At 40.1% G+C, this 20208-nt stretch overlaps 1 protein-coding gene across 1 annotated transcript; it reads right to left on the minus strand.

The window, feature by feature from the left end:
- Nucleotides 1-199: 199 nt before the first annotated feature.
- Nucleotides 200-15968, minus strand: nek8 (NIMA-related kinase 8). Its single transcript, XM_084559187.1, has 15 exons — nucleotides 15896-15968; nucleotides 14141-14346; nucleotides 13219-13451; nucleotides 12971-13102; nucleotides 12402-12610; nucleotides 12206-12294; nucleotides 11942-12117; nucleotides 11431-11582; nucleotides 10850-10922; nucleotides 9444-9561; nucleotides 9164-9314; nucleotides 7530-7693; nucleotides 7133-7285; nucleotides 5832-5990; nucleotides 200-3703 (listed from the first exon to the last, which is right to left on the minus strand). Exons 1-15 carry the CDS (start codon nucleotides 15940-15942, stop codon nucleotides 3675-3677), a joined length of 2091 nt encoding a protein of 696 aa, XP_084415313.1. The 5' UTR covers nucleotides 15943-15968; the 3' UTR covers nucleotides 200-3674.
- Nucleotides 15969-20208: the final 4240 nt, after the last annotated feature.

Raw genomic sequence — 20208 nt, forward strand, 5'->3', positions numbered from 1 at the left:
CCTTTGTCCGGCTGCAGTGGCCTCACAATGGGATCCTTTGTTTTTTTCATGCATACATTTGATATTAACTACCCATTTATCACATAAAAGTCTTTTATAAGTGCACATAAAGCGATCAGAAATAAGAAATAATTAACAAATATAGAGAAATATACTTACAATTAGTAAGCTGTCAGGTGAAGATAATTAATAAAAAAAAAAGAAGTAAATTAAATAGAAACAAATCTAACAGAGAAGCCTACAGAGCACTCAGAGGTGACAGCTGCCCTCTGGCGGTGATGCAACATAAAAAATAAAAAATAACACTATTAATCTGTTTTATGTTGCATTTATGTTCCACATATTCACTAAAAAACAACCGTTGTCTTAATTCTTACACTCATTAAAAAATAAAAAAAATAAACATCTGGACGTCCCTTTTCACAGTGGCAACGCAGCGCGCATGCCCACATCTGGATCATGTTTCACCTGCTGTGTTGCCACCGGATTACATCACCATTACATCATCATACAGGACAACAATAGCAGCTGAGCAGTGTCCTCCGAGAAGGATCAATTACTGCAAAGATCCTGCTAATAATGACGCCGGCTGCTGATTAATCTGAGGCTGGTGTGGAGGAGACGGTCAGACGGTCACTGAGAAGGTTGTTGTATATCATAAGGTCATTACATTAAGAAAATCAGCCTCATTTTATAGGTAAGACTCATTATTCAACATAAATATTAATTTTTTAGCAAAGCAGGTAACATATATTTTTTAAATGTTTAGTATTTTATTGCATTGTCACGTTAAAGCTTTTACTGTGGAGATCCATCTTTCTTTTTACCAATAAAAGCTTTAACATTAGAAAATGTCACAGTGAGAAAAAGATAATTAAATGTAAACATTATAATACACAAAGATATGATTTAACTCTTTCGGCAGTGTTTGAAAGTATTATTTTAAATTGCATTTCTATTTCCATACCATAAATAAATAATGATCTGTGGATTTATTAAGGTAGATTTAAAACTGACCTTTACAGGAAAGATTTTATGGATTATCTTCTAGTTCTCGTTTTATAGCTTCTGTTTAACTTGTTTTATGATTATTAACATAGATTAAGCTTCCCAGTCATATATAAGAACTACAAATTAAAGCCACTGTGCAAAACTTTTACTTGTTACTTCGAGAAAAGAAATAAATTTACTATCCTTCATTACAAAATTTAAAGTTCATTTTAAATACCTTTCATTGGAGTAAAAACCTGAATGCGGCACTGATCAACCATAACATTATGAGGTGAAGTGAATAACACTGATTATCTGGTTATCATGGAACCTGACCGAGCATGGGATGTATCTGGCAGCGAGTGCACATTATTCCTCAAAGCTGATGTTAGAAGCAGGAACAATGGACAAGAGGAAGGATTTGACTCGGACAAGGACCACATTGTGACTGCTAGATGACTGAGTCTGAGCATCTCCAAAACTGAAGCTCTTATGGGATGTTCCCAGTCTTCAGTGGTCAGTAAAACTGGCAATGGATCACTGATGCCTGTGGGCAGTGAAGGCTGACCCATGTGATATGAGCCAAGAGATATGTAAACACGAGCATCAGAAGACGGAGTAATGGAAGAAGGTGATCTGGTCTACATCGAGCTGATGGTCGAGTATGTTACTTAGCCGGGTACCACATGGCACCAAGATGCATTCATTCATTCATCTTCTATACCCGCTTAGTCCTGTTAAGGGTCGCGGGGGTCTGCTGGAGCTGTCATCGGGCGAGAGGTGGGGGTACACCCTGGACAGGTCTCCAGTCCATCGCAGGGCTAACACAGAGACAGACAACCATTCACACTCACACCTACGGCCAATTTAGAATCACCAATATCGAGCATGTCTTTGGATGATGGGAGGAAGCCGAGTACCCGGAGAGAACCCACGCAGACACAGGGAGAACATGCAAACTCCACACAGAATACCCAGTCGGACCATGGATTCGAACCGGTGACCTTCTCGCTGTGAGGCATCAGTGCTAACCACCTTTCCACTGTGCCGCCCGGCACCAAGATGGATTATGGGAAAAAGACAAGCCGGCAGAGGCATTGCGATGCTTTGGGTAATGTTCTGCTGGGACACCTTGCATCCTGCCATTCATGTGGATGTTACTTGGACACGTACCACCTAGCTAAGTGTTGCTGCAGACCATGCACACCCTTTCATGGAAACAGTATTCTCTGATGGCAGTGGGCTCTTCCAGCAGGATGAAACCAAAAAAGGTTCAGGAATGATTTGAGGAACAAAAGTAAGTACTTTATCAAGTTGGAGAACTTAAAGGATCAGCTGCTAATGGTCTTGGTGTCAGATATCACAGTGGACTTTCAGAGGTCCTAGTGGAGTCCTTTCCATGATGTATTAGGGCTGTTTTGGTGACAAAAGGGGACCTACACAATACGAGGAGAGGTGGTCATAATGTTATGGCTAATCTGTGCATTTCTACACTGTGGTATCACTACTTTCACTTAAGCTTTTCCATTGTGAACATCTGTGACCTGACAACATTTTTAGAAGTTTGCAGAGCGTGGCGTATTCAGTGAAGAGGCCATCTGGCATTATGATGAGACAGAGACTCTCTGATCCACGGAGCCTAAGCTTGTTCACGCCTTACTGACTGAATTTGGGGATGTTTTAAAAGTTAACTAAGAGATCTGAGCATATTTTTCCTCTTCTTGATGGACCGTCTGGACGTTTTTGTTTTTGGTCACAGTTTACAGAACATTTATCACCACATCATGTTAATTATGCAGCACACAAATGTCACTCAGTTTTAACAGAAAATATAAAGGCAGTGTCTGAAATCACTCCCTCTTTGCTATGTAGTGTAGTCTTTATCATCCACCATTTTCTGTGAGTCCGAATTCTGAAACTGTAACCACTGTTCTTCCCGTTAAAGGTTCCTACAACAGATTTAAACCAGTACAGTTGATTGCATGTGCACTACTTCCCACTACAGTCAGCGATGAAGCAGAATAAGGAGTCTAAAATCTCTTTTTACTGCTGAGTGTTTGTTAGAAAGAGAATGAGTGAACGAGGGAGTGATTTCTGACTCAGCAGTTCAGTCGTTATCTGGTTTGAACACTGCTGTATAGGAGGACTAATCCAATAAAGCACAAAGTGACCACTGGCGATGTGATCGAGATTAACGTGTTCTTTGACTGACGAACGCTCAAGTGGTTTCTTTCTTTTCGACTCAATCACCAGTTGCTTAAGAGCTCAAACCAGTTTGACTTTTGCCGGCCTGTCGCGGTTCATCGTGCTAACGCTGCACCTGAGGGAGGACAATAGTTCATCGCAAGAGTGTGACTTCCTGTTATCCAGCTTCAGTATCAGCGTCGCAACATACCTTCAACTGAACTGCAGAGATACACCTGCCGCCCACAGACAGGTTGTAAACTTTTCAGTGTTGCCGGTGATATCAAACCATCGAAAGGAACATAGACTCAATCCTGAAAGAAAAACAGATCGAAGAGATAGAGAGGGAGGCCAAGTGAAAATTTGAGGCTGCAGCTGCAGAATGAAAGGAAATCTTTCAACTCAGGCACAGATGGGTCTCTGGAAGGAAGCTGTCCGGCTCCTCAGGCCACCCCTGGGCTTCACGACGGATGCAGGGTGGGTTAGCATTCAGGACAAGATCATCTCGGGACAGGATCCTCGAGCAGAGCTGGAACGAGAATGGAGAAAGCGGCTGAATTACAGGATTCACAGAATATGTTCCCATTTATTAACTTATCAGATTTCACAACAGTAAAACTGAATATATTCGACACATTACTCATTAAATTAAGAAAATAGACTCAGTTCATAAGGTACACTCAAGAAAACATATGCATTCTAATATAACAGTCTAAATCTTAGCTTCATGAAGGTTATGGTATTGAGCATTTGTTTAAAATATTGTGTTGTACCGACACATGTTTCTATTATTTGGACAACCCTATTTTTAGACTAAATAGACTAAATAACAGAAACACTTTTGTGTATAATTCAACACAGAAAACCAGCAGCACAAACTACATCCTTTAAAATGACCATACAGTTGAAAATATGACTTTTAAACTGAACATTATAACCGTCATAAGGGCGATTTAGTGCAGGACTTTCATATTAGAATACATTTGTCTTCCCCAGCGCACCCAATGAACTGGCATATGAATGTACACCTGCGGATTAATCAGCTGGCTAAACTGATTGTCAGCACTTCTCTTGTTTTATACCAATAAATCAATCGTGCCAGTAACAAGGCCAATAAATGATGCTGGTTAATTCAATATCAATACAAGCTTTTCATGTTGTATTACTAATATGACAGGTGATGTTTTCAGTTTTATTCTTACTGAGGAAGTCACTGTGTACAGTTTAATCTCTAGCCAGACCTTTACTGCTACTAATCTTTTACTGCTTTTCAGCAACGGTCTAAATGCTGCTTTAACTGCCACATATTAAAGATGGTTAGTCACCACTGTGTACACCCTTCAGGTCCAACTTGAAGCAGTTTTCATTGTGTTTCCTGATATGTTATCAGCACGTGCTGATCAGGTGAACATTGTGAAACACTGGCTGGACGTGTCTACTGCATCACATGCATCTGCTCAAGATAAACAAAACTGGAAGCTATTTATAGAAACGTTTATCTGTGACGCTACCGGCGTCAAAAGCTCCACAAGGAAATGTTCCGTCTTGGTGCATGTTTGAGTATGTTACGTAAGAATACACAGTGAAACATATTAGACCTCAGTCATCACCTAAGTATGACTTTATAGTTGGTCTTTAAAGGAGATCTACAAAACTTTCAAGTCTCGAAGATTTCAGTTTACATTTTTTTCAGTTCAGTTCAATCTACTCTCTATTTATTTATAATTCAGTATGAAGTTACCCCGTTTAAAACAGTTCTGATCATGAATACAATGTTTTATAATCCTGTAATCGTCATCAAATTAAAATACATGTAAATAATATTATATCAATCAGACTGTGTGGCTGTTTTGTTGAGATGTAAAATTTTGTTTTTGAGCTTCAGTGTTCCACATAAAGGATCATTTACCATATGGCACTGTTAAGTTTTTTGTCTATGAGTATTAAGATGCATCACCAGGTTTTTACATCTTTTTGCAATTGTGCTGCTTTCATTTCTTCTCCTTACCTGGAGAGATAGGAGAGATATAAAATAAAAACTACTTGCTGCTGGATATGTTGAGTAAGAATCGTCTAAACCTCTCTCAGTGGTTGGTCTTCATGTATTTGCAGCATGCTTCGTGTCAATGTAAAGATTTAAAGAGCAGCCCTGCAGTCAGGATTACCAACATTTGTGTTAAATACGTGATGCAAATTTTAATTCTGCAGCTATTTTCACTGTCCAGCGTCGTGATCTCACCCTCACTGTCTTTTGCACAGACATACTCTGTTTATATTTTTGTTTTTTTGCACCTTTCACTAAGAGCTCCACGATCATATCATTCAGGTTTGTTTTTAATGAACAGCAGCGATGCACAATTGGACTTAATTATTACTTCTGTTCTGCTGATAGAAGCCTCCTGATCGAGTGTAACTAAAAGGAAGTGGTTTATCAAACTATCATGTCTCGACATGCTTCTTAACGACGTAAACACTTCACGTGTTTGGTTTCTAAACTCACAAATGAGTCTTTTAACAACTGCAGACAAAAAAACATGCGTCGTTATCAGGAGCTCGTCTCGAGTTCATCCCGTCTTTCACCTGGGGATTAGTTAGACTTCACCACATCCCGACATCTCTCAGTGTTTGTTAACAGAGGGTAATAAGTGAAATATTACGCTTCACTGCCAGCAGAGTGTTGCCATGACAACAGGCCACGGATGTCACGGAGAACGGGTGACTCTCGTCGAGCTGCACCGCCTTCGGTATCCCGGTGTCCTCCTCTTTCCTTCCGAGGCGGCCGCGGGCACCCTTTCCCCACGTGTACACCTCTCCTTCTGCAGAAAAGGAAGAAGCCGGTCACCAAATTCAGAGAGAACGGTGTTAATCCACAGAAATCTTTTAAGTGACAGCTCTGACTCTCCTGCAGTGGCAACACAATGGCTCTATCTGTAGGAAGTCAGAGCCAAACAAAGCCTTCCTCCAACAAAGAAAGCCACAGGCAGACTTCTCCCTGGGGAGCCAATCACTGGCACAATGTGACATTTTTACCATTTTACCTTCTAAGAACAAAGCACACACACACACATCTGTTACCATTTTGTTACAAGTGTGTTTAAAGAGACAATTTAATAGTTGTGTATGTTTATCCCATTAGCTAAAACTCCTCTATAATTTATATTTCTGCTAACTGTTTTCCAAAGTGTCCCATATATTTCTTGTAGCTATTAGCTGCAAACATTAGATGCAGAGACCTGAAATCAACCATTTCAATCAGCTTTGTTTAGGAGTTTAAGTTACATTAGTGTTGTGTGGTCACAGAGATACTCACAACGGTGGTTTGAAACTGAGTGAGTCTCATTAAAAAGCCTTCAATGTCCCAGAATCTGCTTTTTTTGTACACAGTAGCTAAAACCACAGGTATCTATGGAATAATAGATCTACTCAAACTACAGATGAACTCTGCTGTGTTTACAAACCTTTCTGAGTAAGTGATATCTTTGATTGAGTGTAAAGCAGAGGTGTAAATTCAAATTGTCCCTTGTTATTTGTCATCTATACATATTTAAAGCACAACATAGCTTATGTATGAAAGGTTTTTCACTAGCTGAGCATGTTTAGTTCTAGGGTCAATCTAGCTGATCGGACCACTTCTGATGAAGCAGTCTGACTGAGTTTTGCGTCCATTTCTTAAAATTAAATGGATTTAAATGAAAACACCTCGAACATACAGTGGTGGAGTTTTTTCTGGCTTCTTCCCACAGTTAGAAAACATGCATGCTAGGTTAAGTGGTAATTGTAAATTGGCTGTAGATGTGCATGTGAGTTGGGTGAGTTTACTCGTCATTCTGCTGTTGTTGCTCCCACAGTTTAAAAAACATTTACGTCTGGAGGCAGATTTTGGTCTGACAGCAGTTTAAGACCTGTACATTAGGTTCTTTAAAAACAGAAAGGATCACATTTGCTCCCTTCTACTCACCAGATCCAATAGCTAACGTGAAGGCGTCACCACAGGCAGCCATGGTGATGCCCTGTAAGCCGGTGACCAGGTAGGGGACACGGCTGCTACGACGGGAGCTGCAGCCCATTTGTCCGTGCTGGTTGCTGCCAAAGGTGAAACACTGACCCCTATCTGGACAATGAAACAGCGGGAGACACAAACCAAGAAGATAAATGTATTCGAACCTAACTAATTCAACCATACTGGTTTAGAAACACCCCCTTCTGTGCTATATATACTGTAGAATACTACATTCTTGGTTCCATTAAACCTGATGCTGCAAGAAGATGCATCTACAGAAAACTACAGTGCCCTTCTTCTATTTAATACTATTATCTTATTGCATATGTTATGTTATTTTATTTTTTATTTTTACCTGTAACAGCGACAGAGTGTGCAGTCCCAATGTCAATGTAAACGATCTTCTCACTGCTCAGTGGGGCTGACTGAACTGGACAGTAAGAATGAACTTCTTCCACTTGCTTCAAGGGGTTTGGTTCCTCTCCTGCTGTGATCTTATCCAGGCCAAGCTTGTTGAATCTGACAACAACAAAATGAAAACAAAAACTAAATCCTTATACAGCGTTACAGCTCTTGTCAAACATTTCTTTCCCTTTCATTTATTTTTTACAGTTGTAGGTATTAATAGCTGAAGGTCATTTCTAACACCAGTCTGTTGATGGGCCTCATTACTGTTTATAATCAATTAATCATAAAATAATACTAGTTTAAAGACACATTTAACATGAGCTCATAAGTGTAAGTAGTGACTAACCAGAATTACCAGATTTTATTTTATGACTAAGTAGGCGTAAACTTAATAAGAAAATGACTCAGTTTAATTATTGTGTCTCCCTCTGACAATACAGGTCAGAGAAAATTAAATAACCAAACCAACCCAAGTAAAGGGACACAGACATTTTGCTGTAAATTATTTGATTTAACTGAACTGAGCTGAAAATGCAGTTTGTGTCTTACAGCATCTAATCCTGCAGCTTTCTTCTGATGTATTCTGGGTGTTGACAGCAGAAGGTGGAAGTCTAATTATGAAGGTATTAAAGATTGAGGGAGATGGTCGGAGAATTTAGTACTTAAACAGGGCATTTAAAAAAAAAAAAAAAAATGTTACAGTGATGAAATCCTGGTGGCTTCTTGGCCAAAGCTTGTGACTGATTATAAACTGGAGTCTGGTGCTTGAAACCAAGAAGTTATGCAGTTAGAAATTAGGGGTTGAACAACTTCAGTCGACTAGTCGATGACGTCACACATAAAAAGCACAGTAGAAAGTAATACTTTGCAACACTGAAATCTATATTCTTGACCTGAATACATATTGCAACGTAAGAGGAAGATACGGTGGCTTTTCTTCAAGGTAATTGAAGCTTTAACACAAACTACTGTTGGCCGTAGCCCACATCAACGCCATAAACACTGTCAGTCTGACACTTCTAATATACGGCTCTCACTCTGCAAAAAAACAACAAAACACTCACAGCAATAACAACCACAGCAATAAGCACATGAGTTTTGTGCACTGCAGATATGTTTAGCCTATAGTAATCGGCACCGCCAATAGCATTTAATAGAACTTCACAGCGTGTTGAAAGATAGGACAATTAAAAAATAATCTGTATATCTCTGAATCTCTTTCCGTGTACTGCAGCTAAATGTCTAATAACTCTGACAATGGTGTTTTTACAGCAGTCACTCCTTGCACACACATCTACATCATCTGAATGAGTGAAACTAACACGGAGTGATGATAAAGTGTTTGTCACTTTCCGAGAATGCTGCCTTCCGAGAATGCTGCCTCACAGGTTCCTCACCAGGAAAGTAACTCTCTGAACTTTTAATCTACCATCATCCCACATGACCGTTCTCATAAACATGAGCCTACGGAAGGGTCATAGAGTGTAGACTCTTCTCCTTAAATGTGAAATGAGGAACGTTTCCCTGCCCATCATTCACTCATTTCATTCCCTGTTCTGGGTTGACAAACAGAGTAATTACCTGTTACTTCCACATGCCATAATGCTGTGGTGAGTGCTGATAATCATGGAGCAATCGACTCCACACACCACCCTCTGGGCCTCAAATTCCACAGGTAAACACACCTGCTGTGGACAGTTGTGGGTGTCTTGGGTGCCGAGCCCGAGGCGACCTTTAAGAGAGACAATCAGGCTTCGTGCTGAGTTACTGCTGCCATAAATCAGGGGGATACAAACAAACACAGAAAAGAGGAAAACCGTCATATGATGAATGAGTTTGAAAAGTGGTTCTGTTAGTGTACCATTGTCTCCTCTTCCCCAGGCAAATACTTCCCGTTCATTGGTCACAGCGAGGACGTGGGAAGCACCACAGGACACCTGAACAAGCTCATAGCCCAGGAGTGCCTCCACTATCTTGGGCTGGGAGCAAAAACACAGAGAGAGAAAAGAAATGTCACCAGTGCCATTTAAGATTTTAATCATAAACCTGTGGGGGCGAGATGCGTCATACCACTCTCTCTCGTTCTACTATTCGACTATCTCATTCCACAAACCGGTTCATTATTAATTATATCATTAAAATCTCATTATTATTGTTTTTAAGGCATGATTGCCATGGTGTTGGTGTATGTTCTAACATATTTTCAAAGGAAATGCACAAGAAAAGTTATAAAAAAGTTATAAAAAATATTAAACAAACCTGAATTAAAGGAACAGTATGTAAGATTGTGGCCAAAACTGGCCAAAACTGGTACTGCAATCACTTTCAAAATACTGTAGAACGGTGTATCCCCTCCAACCTCCCCCCTGACTGAATTTACATTATGTACAAGTAAGTTAGCCAGGAGAAAATTAGCAACGTTGGCGTCTGTCTTCAAATTCTTCTCCGTTTTCAGCCGTCTCCATCTTTCAAAGGCATCTCCTATACAAATCCTTGTTTTATTTCGGACTTTGTCACGACGTAGTTCGGATTCATAACGAGGTCTTTTAGGTTTAGTAACGTTATACATGTTTTATCCGACACGTTCGTAGCTGCAGCTGCGGTAACTAGAGCAGAGCTGGCAACCCTGATGACGAAACTCTACTGACTTCGTGATTAGTAGATAGCTTGAGGGTGGCGCCTCAGGCCAAAACACAACATGACAACAATAACATCAGTTGAGGGCTGCAACTCTCACTATTAAATGACAATATCCTGGCCGGACCACTGTTGTCAGTGATATAAGTATCTGAAATGAACATGATTTCTTCATGTCTAGTGACATATCAGGGCCATTTTATGATTAATTGAAATACATTTCTTACATACTGTTCCTTTAAGTAGAAGTATGTTAGCAGTAGAGGGAAATGTATAATTTTTTCTTTCTTAATTTGAATTTGAGATAAAAACATGTCAATGAAACAGGTTCGCTTTAACCCTTTTTCAGCATACATTAATGCTAACATGCCTATGCCGTGAGGTGTGAAGTATGTATTAATGCACTTTTATATGGATTAACTAGTGTGTGTTGAAGTAACATGACAAACGCTACAAATACAAACTTAATTATTGCCTTATTTTGAAGTGTTTCTGATATTTAGTCTGCCATAAATTTACTACAGATCTTTTTATTGTACTGCATTAGTTTCAGCCAGGTGAGTCTAATAAACTGCCAGCAGAGTTTCCGCTCCGAATATCATGGTCGGATGTTTTCTTGCGAGAACGTACCTGCGTTACATCATTGAAGTTACCATGTCCCAAACAGCCATTGCTTCCGCTTCCGAATGTCATGATAATTCCCCTGTCTGCAAAATGAAAATGAAAAAAAAAGAAAAGGGGGATTTATGGCAATATTAGTCGATGAGTGTAGGTGTGTTATTATGTAGATCAACAGAATACTTCTAATCCCTATCTGGGAAACGCTAATCTGCGTGAGTACAGTGAAAAGTGATGAAAGGGAGGAGACTGATCTGAGAGGAAGGGTCTCTAATCCCGAGTTATCTGCTGTGCAGTGCTGGACAGACTGATGACAGCCTACTGAAGAGCTCTGGCTAACAGGGCACCACGGTCTGAGCTCAAGAAAAACAGCACTTTCAAACTGCTAGGCAAGCATGGAGAGGTTTACACTATCAGTAAAAAGGCCTGGCTGTATCCGCAATTTCATATGCTGCCTCAGTGTTTCACAGCCGTTGGTTGGAGAGTGTGGGGCCAGAAAGCAGATAATAAATATTGATTTCCTATAGCAGAGCTCCAAGATAGACTGACTGGCTGTGATCTATTTGATTGCTATCCGAAGACGAGCGGCCCACCAACCTGTCATGCAGGTGGTGAAGAGGTCGCCGCAAGATACGGACTTGATGGTGACGCCGGACTGTCCCTCAAGGAAGCGAGAAATGAACTGAGGCTGCATCTGCTCCACCACACCAGGAAGACTGGCCTCACCTGAGCCCACAGACGGAGCCTGCAACAACAAAATGATTATTAGAGGTGTTCGAGAAGTCTCATTATGGTCACAACAATGAAAATATCATGCTAAAGGTCTAAAGTTTACTGTGATCTCCCACCACCCAGTTTGTCTCTTTTGGTGAATTCGTAAAGTTTACTAGAATTCAAAAAACTACTGCTCTAAAGATGAAAATCTTGCTGTTATATTGACACAGTGACAGAGGAAACATCAACAAGGTCCAGAACTGTAGTGTACTGTAGATCCAAGGTGCTCTTTTACAGTGTCCAAGTGTTACAGGGAGTATTTATCCTCTGTAATGCATTATAAAACAACAAGAAAAGCATCAAAATAAGAATATAAATAAGGACACATGCCTCCCATGTGATCAGACGACCCGACTTGGTGACTCCCATCTTCTGAGTGCGGCCCAGAGACACCTGAAGCACCTCGGTGTTGAGCATTGGCAGGCGGAGAGGTGCCGAAATGCCGCTTCCCCATGTGTACACTGAGGACAGCGGGAGGGAATGCAACTTTCCTGATCCTAACCCGACTGATCCATCTGTATCAGAACAAGAACAAGTTTTGTTTTGTAAATCAGGTATTATAATCTATGAAGTAAAGTGGTCAAACTATATTACGTGCTTCACCTCTGGACCTGTTGGTAGGAACTCTCCCTCCTGGTCTACCCTGAGAACCAGTTTGCACAGTCGAAAGTGGTTTCTCAATCCTGGAAGAAAAAGGTAAGTGGTGGAGATTTTTGTATTTAATAAATCTCAATCTCTAATTGGATTTCAAAAGGTCTATCTTTTCATTATTCATACACAAAGGCCCCACCTGCGCATTTTTACATTGCCTATATCCGTGTAGAGATTAAGCAGGGGCCTGATGCAGACGGGTAGAGCCATTATTTCATTAAGTTGAGGCCGTTTGGACGGGTCCAGGTTGAGCATGTTGAGGATGAGCTGTCGGAGTTCTGGGCTGTAGCGGTCTGAGATCGGAGCGAAGGTGCCGCTCATGATCTTCAGGACGAGGGCGGGTAGATTCTGAAAGAGTGAAAGATGCATGTGAAAAATTCACGATCCTCTACCCAAGACCTCTGCCTAAAGAACATTTTAAGATCAGCACATCACTGTGGAATTGGTAGTGATAGATTTAAGCGTAATCAAAAATGATTTGTATGAATTATGGATTTCTGAGAAAATCAAAAGCCTCAGCAATCTGCTTCATGTGAAATATTCTTTGAAACGATCTCCCATGGTGGAGCTCTGCTACTTTCATTGCCTTTGTGCATGGCAAGAGTTGATGTATTATACATTCAGTGGGAATACTACTTAGGAAGTTAACACAAATGTAGTATTATCCAAGAAAGTAAAGCTTTGCTATAAAGAAAATGATAATATTACAGCAGCCTCGAAGGCTCTCTTGAGGCTCGCCAGCTCGTACAGCACACAGCCCAAAGCCCAGATATCACTCTTCTGGTTATACGGCTTTCCTTCACACAGCTCTGGGGAGATGTAGCAAGGCGTCCCAACCACCTGTAGAGTGAATAAAGGAGCAATTAATTCATGCTAGCACATGTAAGGAGTCAACATATCCGGCAATGTATGTTGTTTAAGTATTACAGTTCTTAAACCGAGGAAATTCAGCTTACGGTGTAAGCTTTGCTCTTGCTGACGAGGATTTTGGAGATGCCAAAGTCACCGATTTTGACGATCATCTGGTGCTTGTCCAGAAGAATATTCTGCGTCTTAAGGTCACGGTGCAGGATGAGTTTATTGTGCACGTGGTACAGAGCGAGCAGGATCTGTACGAAGAAGTGCAGGATGGTGTCCTCGTCCAGCAGGGAGTTACAGCGCTTCTGTATGTAATCTGCCAAGGTCCCACCTGCATGAAGAAGACACAAAGGAAAGAAAAAGATGATTAAAGTTCATTAGTTGAGTGTCTGAACAGCAGTGAGATGATAATATCAAAACCAATTAGAGATGGATTTAACAGGCTTTAAGAACACAGCAGGTCTTGACGCACTGTTCAAACGTTAATGTGGGCATCAAAGGGAATACAGATCCACAAAATGATCATCTTGCCATGTAAATAATCATATTCATGTTTTTATCTGCTGAATTTCAAACTTTTTGGATCTAAGTTAACAATATGCTAATGATTATTGCTTCAAGGTCTGAAGTGTGCTTCATTTGTAAAGGACATTTAAAAACAACCTCAGTTAAACCAAAGTGCTCTACAAGCAGAACAATATAAATTAATCAACAATCCCTGTTAAATATAAAACAACTAAATATGAGTTAAAATAAGCAATAAAACATCAAATAAAACACATGCAAAAGTAGTCTAAGGCATCTGTATTATTTTACATTACAGCTGCCTGATTACATTGCATGTAAAAACACCATCTCATACTCTGACATATAATACTGTATGTTCCCATGTACAACATCTCAGGCCCGACATGGGAACAGAAAAGTTAGGAAGCCCTACAGTACTAAACCCTGGGAAAAGTAAACGTCTGTACAATGAACAAAAGGGGGTCATGTAACCAGATAGTACAGTCAGCTTACCTGGAGCATATTCCATTGCTATCATGAGGGCCTTGTCTTCCAGGAAGTTCTCATAGTACTCTATAATATTCGGATGGTTGAGCAGTTTCAGCACCTGACACTCGTTCTGAGCCGCCAGACGTTCGTCTCGTGACATCTGCTCCACCGGGATCTCCTTCAGGATCACAAAGGCGCCGTCGCTGCGCCTGCGGCACAGGTGAACGATCCTGACAGGAGAGGAAAGAGAAGACAAATGAGATTTAAAAAAGAACAGCAGGATGATTTGTGGCAGTTAAGATTTAGCTTAAAGAGCCCTGGCTAGACTCTGACAGTCAAAAATCATGTTCAGTGTGTGGAAGAGCAAATGTAGGAAGAAGAAACAGGGTGAATTAGGAATGTAAAATACTTCAGTCCTATTTATTTTTGGAGTTAAAATCTACTTGTGGCAATGCAGCTGCACTGAACTTTAAGAACTAATATGTTTCCTTTCACAGCAGGTTTTACAGTTCAGACTAAAAAGGTAAATACTGAGAAGGGAGATGCCAACACAGGAGAGCAGTGAGGAAATATAGTGTGTGTCCCTTATTTAATCACAGGAGGGAAATTTCTTCTCTTCTCATCATTAAACCCATTCATTTATATGAAAAGTAGCACACTTGGAGCAGTGGACAGCCACCATGCAGTCTGAGGGTGTTACATGTCCTGCTCAGGGGCACTTCAGCTATGGATGTACGAATCTACGGCTTCTCTTACCACAGTCCCCAAACTCCCCCAACAATCTGACATGTTGTGTGATTAAGATTACTCAAATAAAGCACTGTAAAAGTAGAGCTGGACAGTTCAGGTTCAGAATAACGTGTATTTTGTGACTTTACAATTATTAAATTGAAAATTTCAGACGACATCCCATAGTCCAAAGAAATGCTTGTTAAATAGTGTTGTTTTAATAGTGATTTTAAGTTGGTTGTACGTGTGCATGAGAGTGTGAATGGGTCACAGGTCTGACACAGACAGACAAGCAACCTGTCCAGGGTGTAAAAACGTGTTTATGTGATTGAGTGTAGATTTATGGACAGAAATGTGATTCAAAAACTCTTTAAATTGGAATCTACAACACATATTCTACAGTTAACTACTTTCTGAAGATGAATGTAACTAGAGCACATTTACCTTAATACAGTTTTCAGATCTAATCAACTTTACTATATTTCAGAAGTAAATACTTTACAGTGAAAGTCCAGCAGCACTTTAAAATGCACCTTTAACATTGATCTATTTGTACTATATTTAAAGTATTTAAATACACCTACATTTTGATGTAAATACTTTGTACTTTTACTTAATATTGTTTTAATAGAGTGTTTTTAAAGTGAGGTACTGCTGTAACCTGATTCATACAACTAAAGTGTACTGTTATGAAGTTAGCCTAGCTTAAAGAGGCTTTGGTAAAGAAAAAACACGTTTTGGGGTTGGATTAGAAACCAAGCGTGGCTGTGGGTTGAAGACTGATCTCATAGCTCACATCAGTATGATTTTAGATATATACATAGTTTATATAAACCACGTTTAATGCTCCGTTACTTCTACAGACATGTCTTCTTCTTCTTCTTCGGGCTGCGCACTTTAGAAACATTCCGCTACTTTTTTTTTTTTTTTTTTTTGAGACATTACGGAGTTTTGACTTTTCTGAGCTCAATCCTGACAGCGAAGTATTTTCAAACAGGCACATTTGTGTGACATAAAACCTATAAAAGTGTGCGTAAAGCCAGAGTTTACCCGAAAGCTCCCCGTCCAACTACTTTGATTTTCTCGTACTTCTCCATCGCCGCTGCTCCAAAACGTTTCCGCCGTCTCCAGGCAACCCGAGCCCACCGCTACGGCAGCGGAGGAGGGACAAAAAGGGCGAAAACTTTACACAGGCCTTCTGACCGGAAATAAGCACCCAGAGAAGTGAACTGGTAACACAAGGTTTTCTAAAGTGTTTTAATATACACTTACAATCACAGGTGAAACAAAATAAAGAGAGACAAAGACAGAATAAAATAGTGTGGCTATAACAATGCTAAAGTAAAGTAAAAATTAATGTTTAGAACAAGCAGTCTTGGATTGTAACTGAATGATATGTTAAATTGGTGGTTTGGTTTTGTTAAAGAACATTTGGAGTGAAAGTAGACCATGCAAATGAACTGCCACGCTTTTAAGTTACCGTATTGTAGTGAAACCTAAATCAACATGATAATAGGAAAAAAATAACCCAATTTCTTCCTGTCCTAGGTGTTTCCTCACTGTTTTAATGAGCTGACTTGTAGATGGAAATGTTTTTGCACTAGTATTGCATCATATTTCTGACGTCGGCCAACTCGAGTTGAGTCTAAATGCGTAGTTGTGCTGCAAAGACAGAAAAGATTTCAGCAAAGGATGATATAATGTCTAGCTTTATTTAATTTCTACTGTTTCTGGTCTGAACTGTGACCTCCAAAATGACCTCCTTCCTGCAAGTGGCTCACCATTTTAGATGAAATTTACTGCCTTTAATTGAGAACATCATCTATGCTTTTCTACGTACTGACGTGTCAAAAATGTCTTCAGCTTCCTATCCGGCTGCACAGTCATGCAGCCCGATAGGAAGCTGAAATGTAAAGTGAAATGCGAGAGAAACAGCGAGACAGATGCGATTAGAGCAGCGCCGGATACCGCAGTCTTACGTCCAGACACCTGGTGATTATGAAGCGCCTTCCCCTTGTCTGAGATAAGCAGAAAGGGAGCTGCATTAGCACTGTTTCCCCTCTCTGCCACGGAGGGGATAATAAATGCCTTGTGCGGTGACAAAGCCCACTCTGTGCTGTGCTGAAGTACATACCTCCACTATCATCATCAGTTTGAAATAATGACACATCACCACAAACAGTCATCTGCATGTAACTGAACCTGTCCCTACAATTTGCAGTTTTTTAAATGAAGCTAGATGGAGGAAGGAATGCACTGTGACAAACAATGGTTTGCTCTTTCTCGGGGATACAGTGTCTCAACAAAAGAACACCTAAAGGAGCCCTGAAGTGTGTATGCCACTCCTCAGACCAGCTTAGTGACATATTTGGCATCCTGTCAGCTGCAAATATGTACAATAGTCAGTGTCCAGGAATGTGCTGCGGAGGTCAGTGAAACTTATGCTAAACCACAGGTATGAAGCTGTGCATGAAGAGCATTATGTGCCTTTAATCTCCTTGTCAAGTTACGTGACAGGAAGTTGTGGGCGAGGGATGTTGTTTTAACACAGATACACATTTTTATCTTCCATTTTTACACATGACAGTCAAGCATTTCACAACTATCTTGATCTACCCAGACAGGTAGACAACACCTAGCGACATTTAAAACCACAAGACGTTGTGATGTGTAAACTCATCATGAAATATTTAAGATTCTGCATTGTTATAGGCCAGTAATCAAATGCAAGAGAATTAGGGTCATTCTCTGTGTTCAGTCTGGTGGATTTGAGTCATCAGAAAAACTTGGTCACCTATTGTAAACACGTCTGTACATCGAGTTTCAAGCAGAACATAAATTAATAAGCAGCATTGTGATGATGACAAACATGGCATCAGAATTCAAAGTGAGGTCAAAGTGTTCTTTTTCAGTGTCAAATCATGCAAAAGGTGATACTGTAAATGTATACGAGCTACTCCCTTTTAGTTTACATTTCAAGTTTACAGTCTTATTTTATTTTACATTTCTCAGTTATACATTTATACTTATACTGTTTACCTTGTGTGCCATGTGTAAATTATTACAGTTTTTATTGGATAACTTTACCTTACCTTACCTTTTTACCACTGGCTGCAGGTACAAACATACATTTCACTGTGCATTGTACTATGTACTGTGAACTGTGCATGTGACAAATAAAACCTCAATCTCATCTTATCTTATCTTAGGTGTAAATGTATGACTTTCTAACAAAAGTTACACAACCATCAGAAGATCATCTGATCTCTTCATCGAGGTTTGTTCATTGAAACATAGAAAAGTGACCAAAAAGTCCTGTTAAAAGATGATTGTCTGTTAGTTTTGAGTATGAGTTGCGTTTCTAGACTACTTCTCTGGAGGCTAAATAAGAAAAAACCCTTGGGTTGATTAAACACAGAGGTATTATTAGTAAAATAAAGTCCTAGTTATTGATGAATTGATGTTAGGGATTTGTAGCAGTTAGAGAAGGCCTTATGTAAGGGAGCAAACTGGAGAGAATGACGCAGCAGCGTGGTGTCAAAACTACAATGAAACGTGGTGGTGAGAATATTCAAGCCTGTGGAATGGTTTGCATCTCTGGATGTGGACACCAGCCCAAATCGACTCCACCCGATCTTCAGAGATATGCTCTGTTTGCATCTTTGACAAGAACAATTCGTTCTCCACAGTCACTTGACCACATCCCACACTGAACATTCAGGAGGCAAAGCCAGATGAAGATATTCTAAAAAATGAATGGACAGTTTAACTGCTGCGAGCAAATGCAAAACAGACATATCTTCTCCCACAAACATTTGCACCCCAGTCTTTTCTTCTTCTACGAGATGATGATTATAGTTCTGACTTCAGCACCTACAATAGTCAGAACAAGATCAACCGGAGGAAAAAATAAGTATGGATAAAAGCAAATCAATAAACTATTAAAAATTATATAAATCAGTTGCGTCACTGCCACTTTCATGGCTGTCTGCGAAACTGAGTATCTTCCAGATCAGGACAGACCTGTTCTTGTTTGACCATTTACAATGCACTCACTGGAAATCAATTAAGCTCTAGATTTTCTCGGCTGAGGCACCACAGTTTTTCAACAGGCCGCAGGGGAAAGAAAAATAAACCCCAGATCAATATGGTTCAGCTCTGAGCCAGCCACAAAGACCCCCCCCCCCCCCCCCTCAAACAGATCGCATGATACTGGAGGACCTTCCCAAGACACCAACAGCAGCAGCAGCAGCAGCAGCGTCTCCTGTATGAAACCTTTTATATCTGCTGGCAGAAATATTTTTCTTTGGAAACCTGAAGCTGTGAAGAATCACAGGTTTCAGTGATTTAAAAAAACAAACAATGGGAGCAAAAGGCCTCCACCTCTCTCACACTACGCTAAAATAACCACAGCGAGGCGACCAGGAAACAGAAGCTGCAGTATTAAGTTGCATTTCTCGCTCTAACTGCAGGGTGTTTCGTTACAGAGAGACCTATACTCTGAGAATAAAAGCAGATTAATTATATGGTTCATCTTTCACGTCTTATTCAAAAACAAAAAGAGCACTTGATTGATCCTTACTTGAATTTCCTGGAAAGCAGTGCACTTAAATCACTTGTATAAAAGCCACTGCAGGTTTATTAATGACCAGGAATTTTCCAGCATGTCTGAACAACATCATCCCCAGAGAGGTGTGTCCTCCTGGAGGTTTCTTTTGGAGAGAGTTGCCCTCAGGTGGTCTGATGAAGAACTGGGGGAAAAAAAACAGATTGTAGTGTGGTGAGATGATTGTTCTACATAAGAGGTTTTGCTGCCATCTCGTGGTGGATGTTCACACTGCAGCCTACATAGTTTTTTTTCCCGAAGACAGGGGGCAGACTTGTGTTTTTACAGAGTTAAGAAGACATAAGGGAAAAGAGGAGGTTGGGTGACACGCAAAAAATATGTCCACAATCCTCTTAGTGGCTATGGCTCAGTGTTTCTTGAGATAATTCATCAGAACAACGGCATTAACACGTATAAACTGTGAATATAATGTTCTGAGTGTTGATGAAATGCTGAATTTGATTCACTTTCTGCCTTTATAACTCCATTATTAGAATCGTGTTAAAATATGATAAAAAATTAAGTGTGATAAAAATGAGAAAGAAACACATGAACAGAGTCGCTTTCATGTTTATTGACATGAGCTGTGAATAAACTCAAAACTCTTCAGTGAATAAATGTGTGGGTTTACATTTCACTGGTGGTAATGTACATCAGTGTGGAGGGTGCTCACTTTATTTTCTCCAATCAGACTGCAGAGAGGCCAGCTGTGAGGAATGAGAGCTATGTTGTGTTTATGGAAAGAGTTATGGCTGAG

Source organism: Chelon labrosus, assembly GCF_963514085.1.
Source record: "Chelon labrosus genome assembly, chromosome: 13".
NCBI classification, from domain to species: domain Eukaryota; kingdom Metazoa; phylum Chordata; class Actinopteri; order Mugiliformes; family Mugilidae; genus Chelon; species Chelon labrosus.

Excerpts from the sequence above, each read along its gene's own strand:
- nek8 (XM_084559187.1), bottom strand. The coding sequence starts at position 15,942 with ATGGAGAAGTACGAGAAAATCAAAGTAGTTGGACGGGGAGCTTTCGG. Across the intron at positions 9,562-10,849 it reads ACTTCAATGATGTAACGCAG|CCCAAGATAGTGGAGGCACT; the intron begins GTACGTTCTCGC and ends TTTTGCTCCCAG. Across the intron at positions 3,704-5,831 it reads CACTCTGCTGGCAGTGAAGC|CTCTGCTCGAGGATCCTGTC; the intron begins GTAATATTTCAC and ends TTCTCGTTCCAG.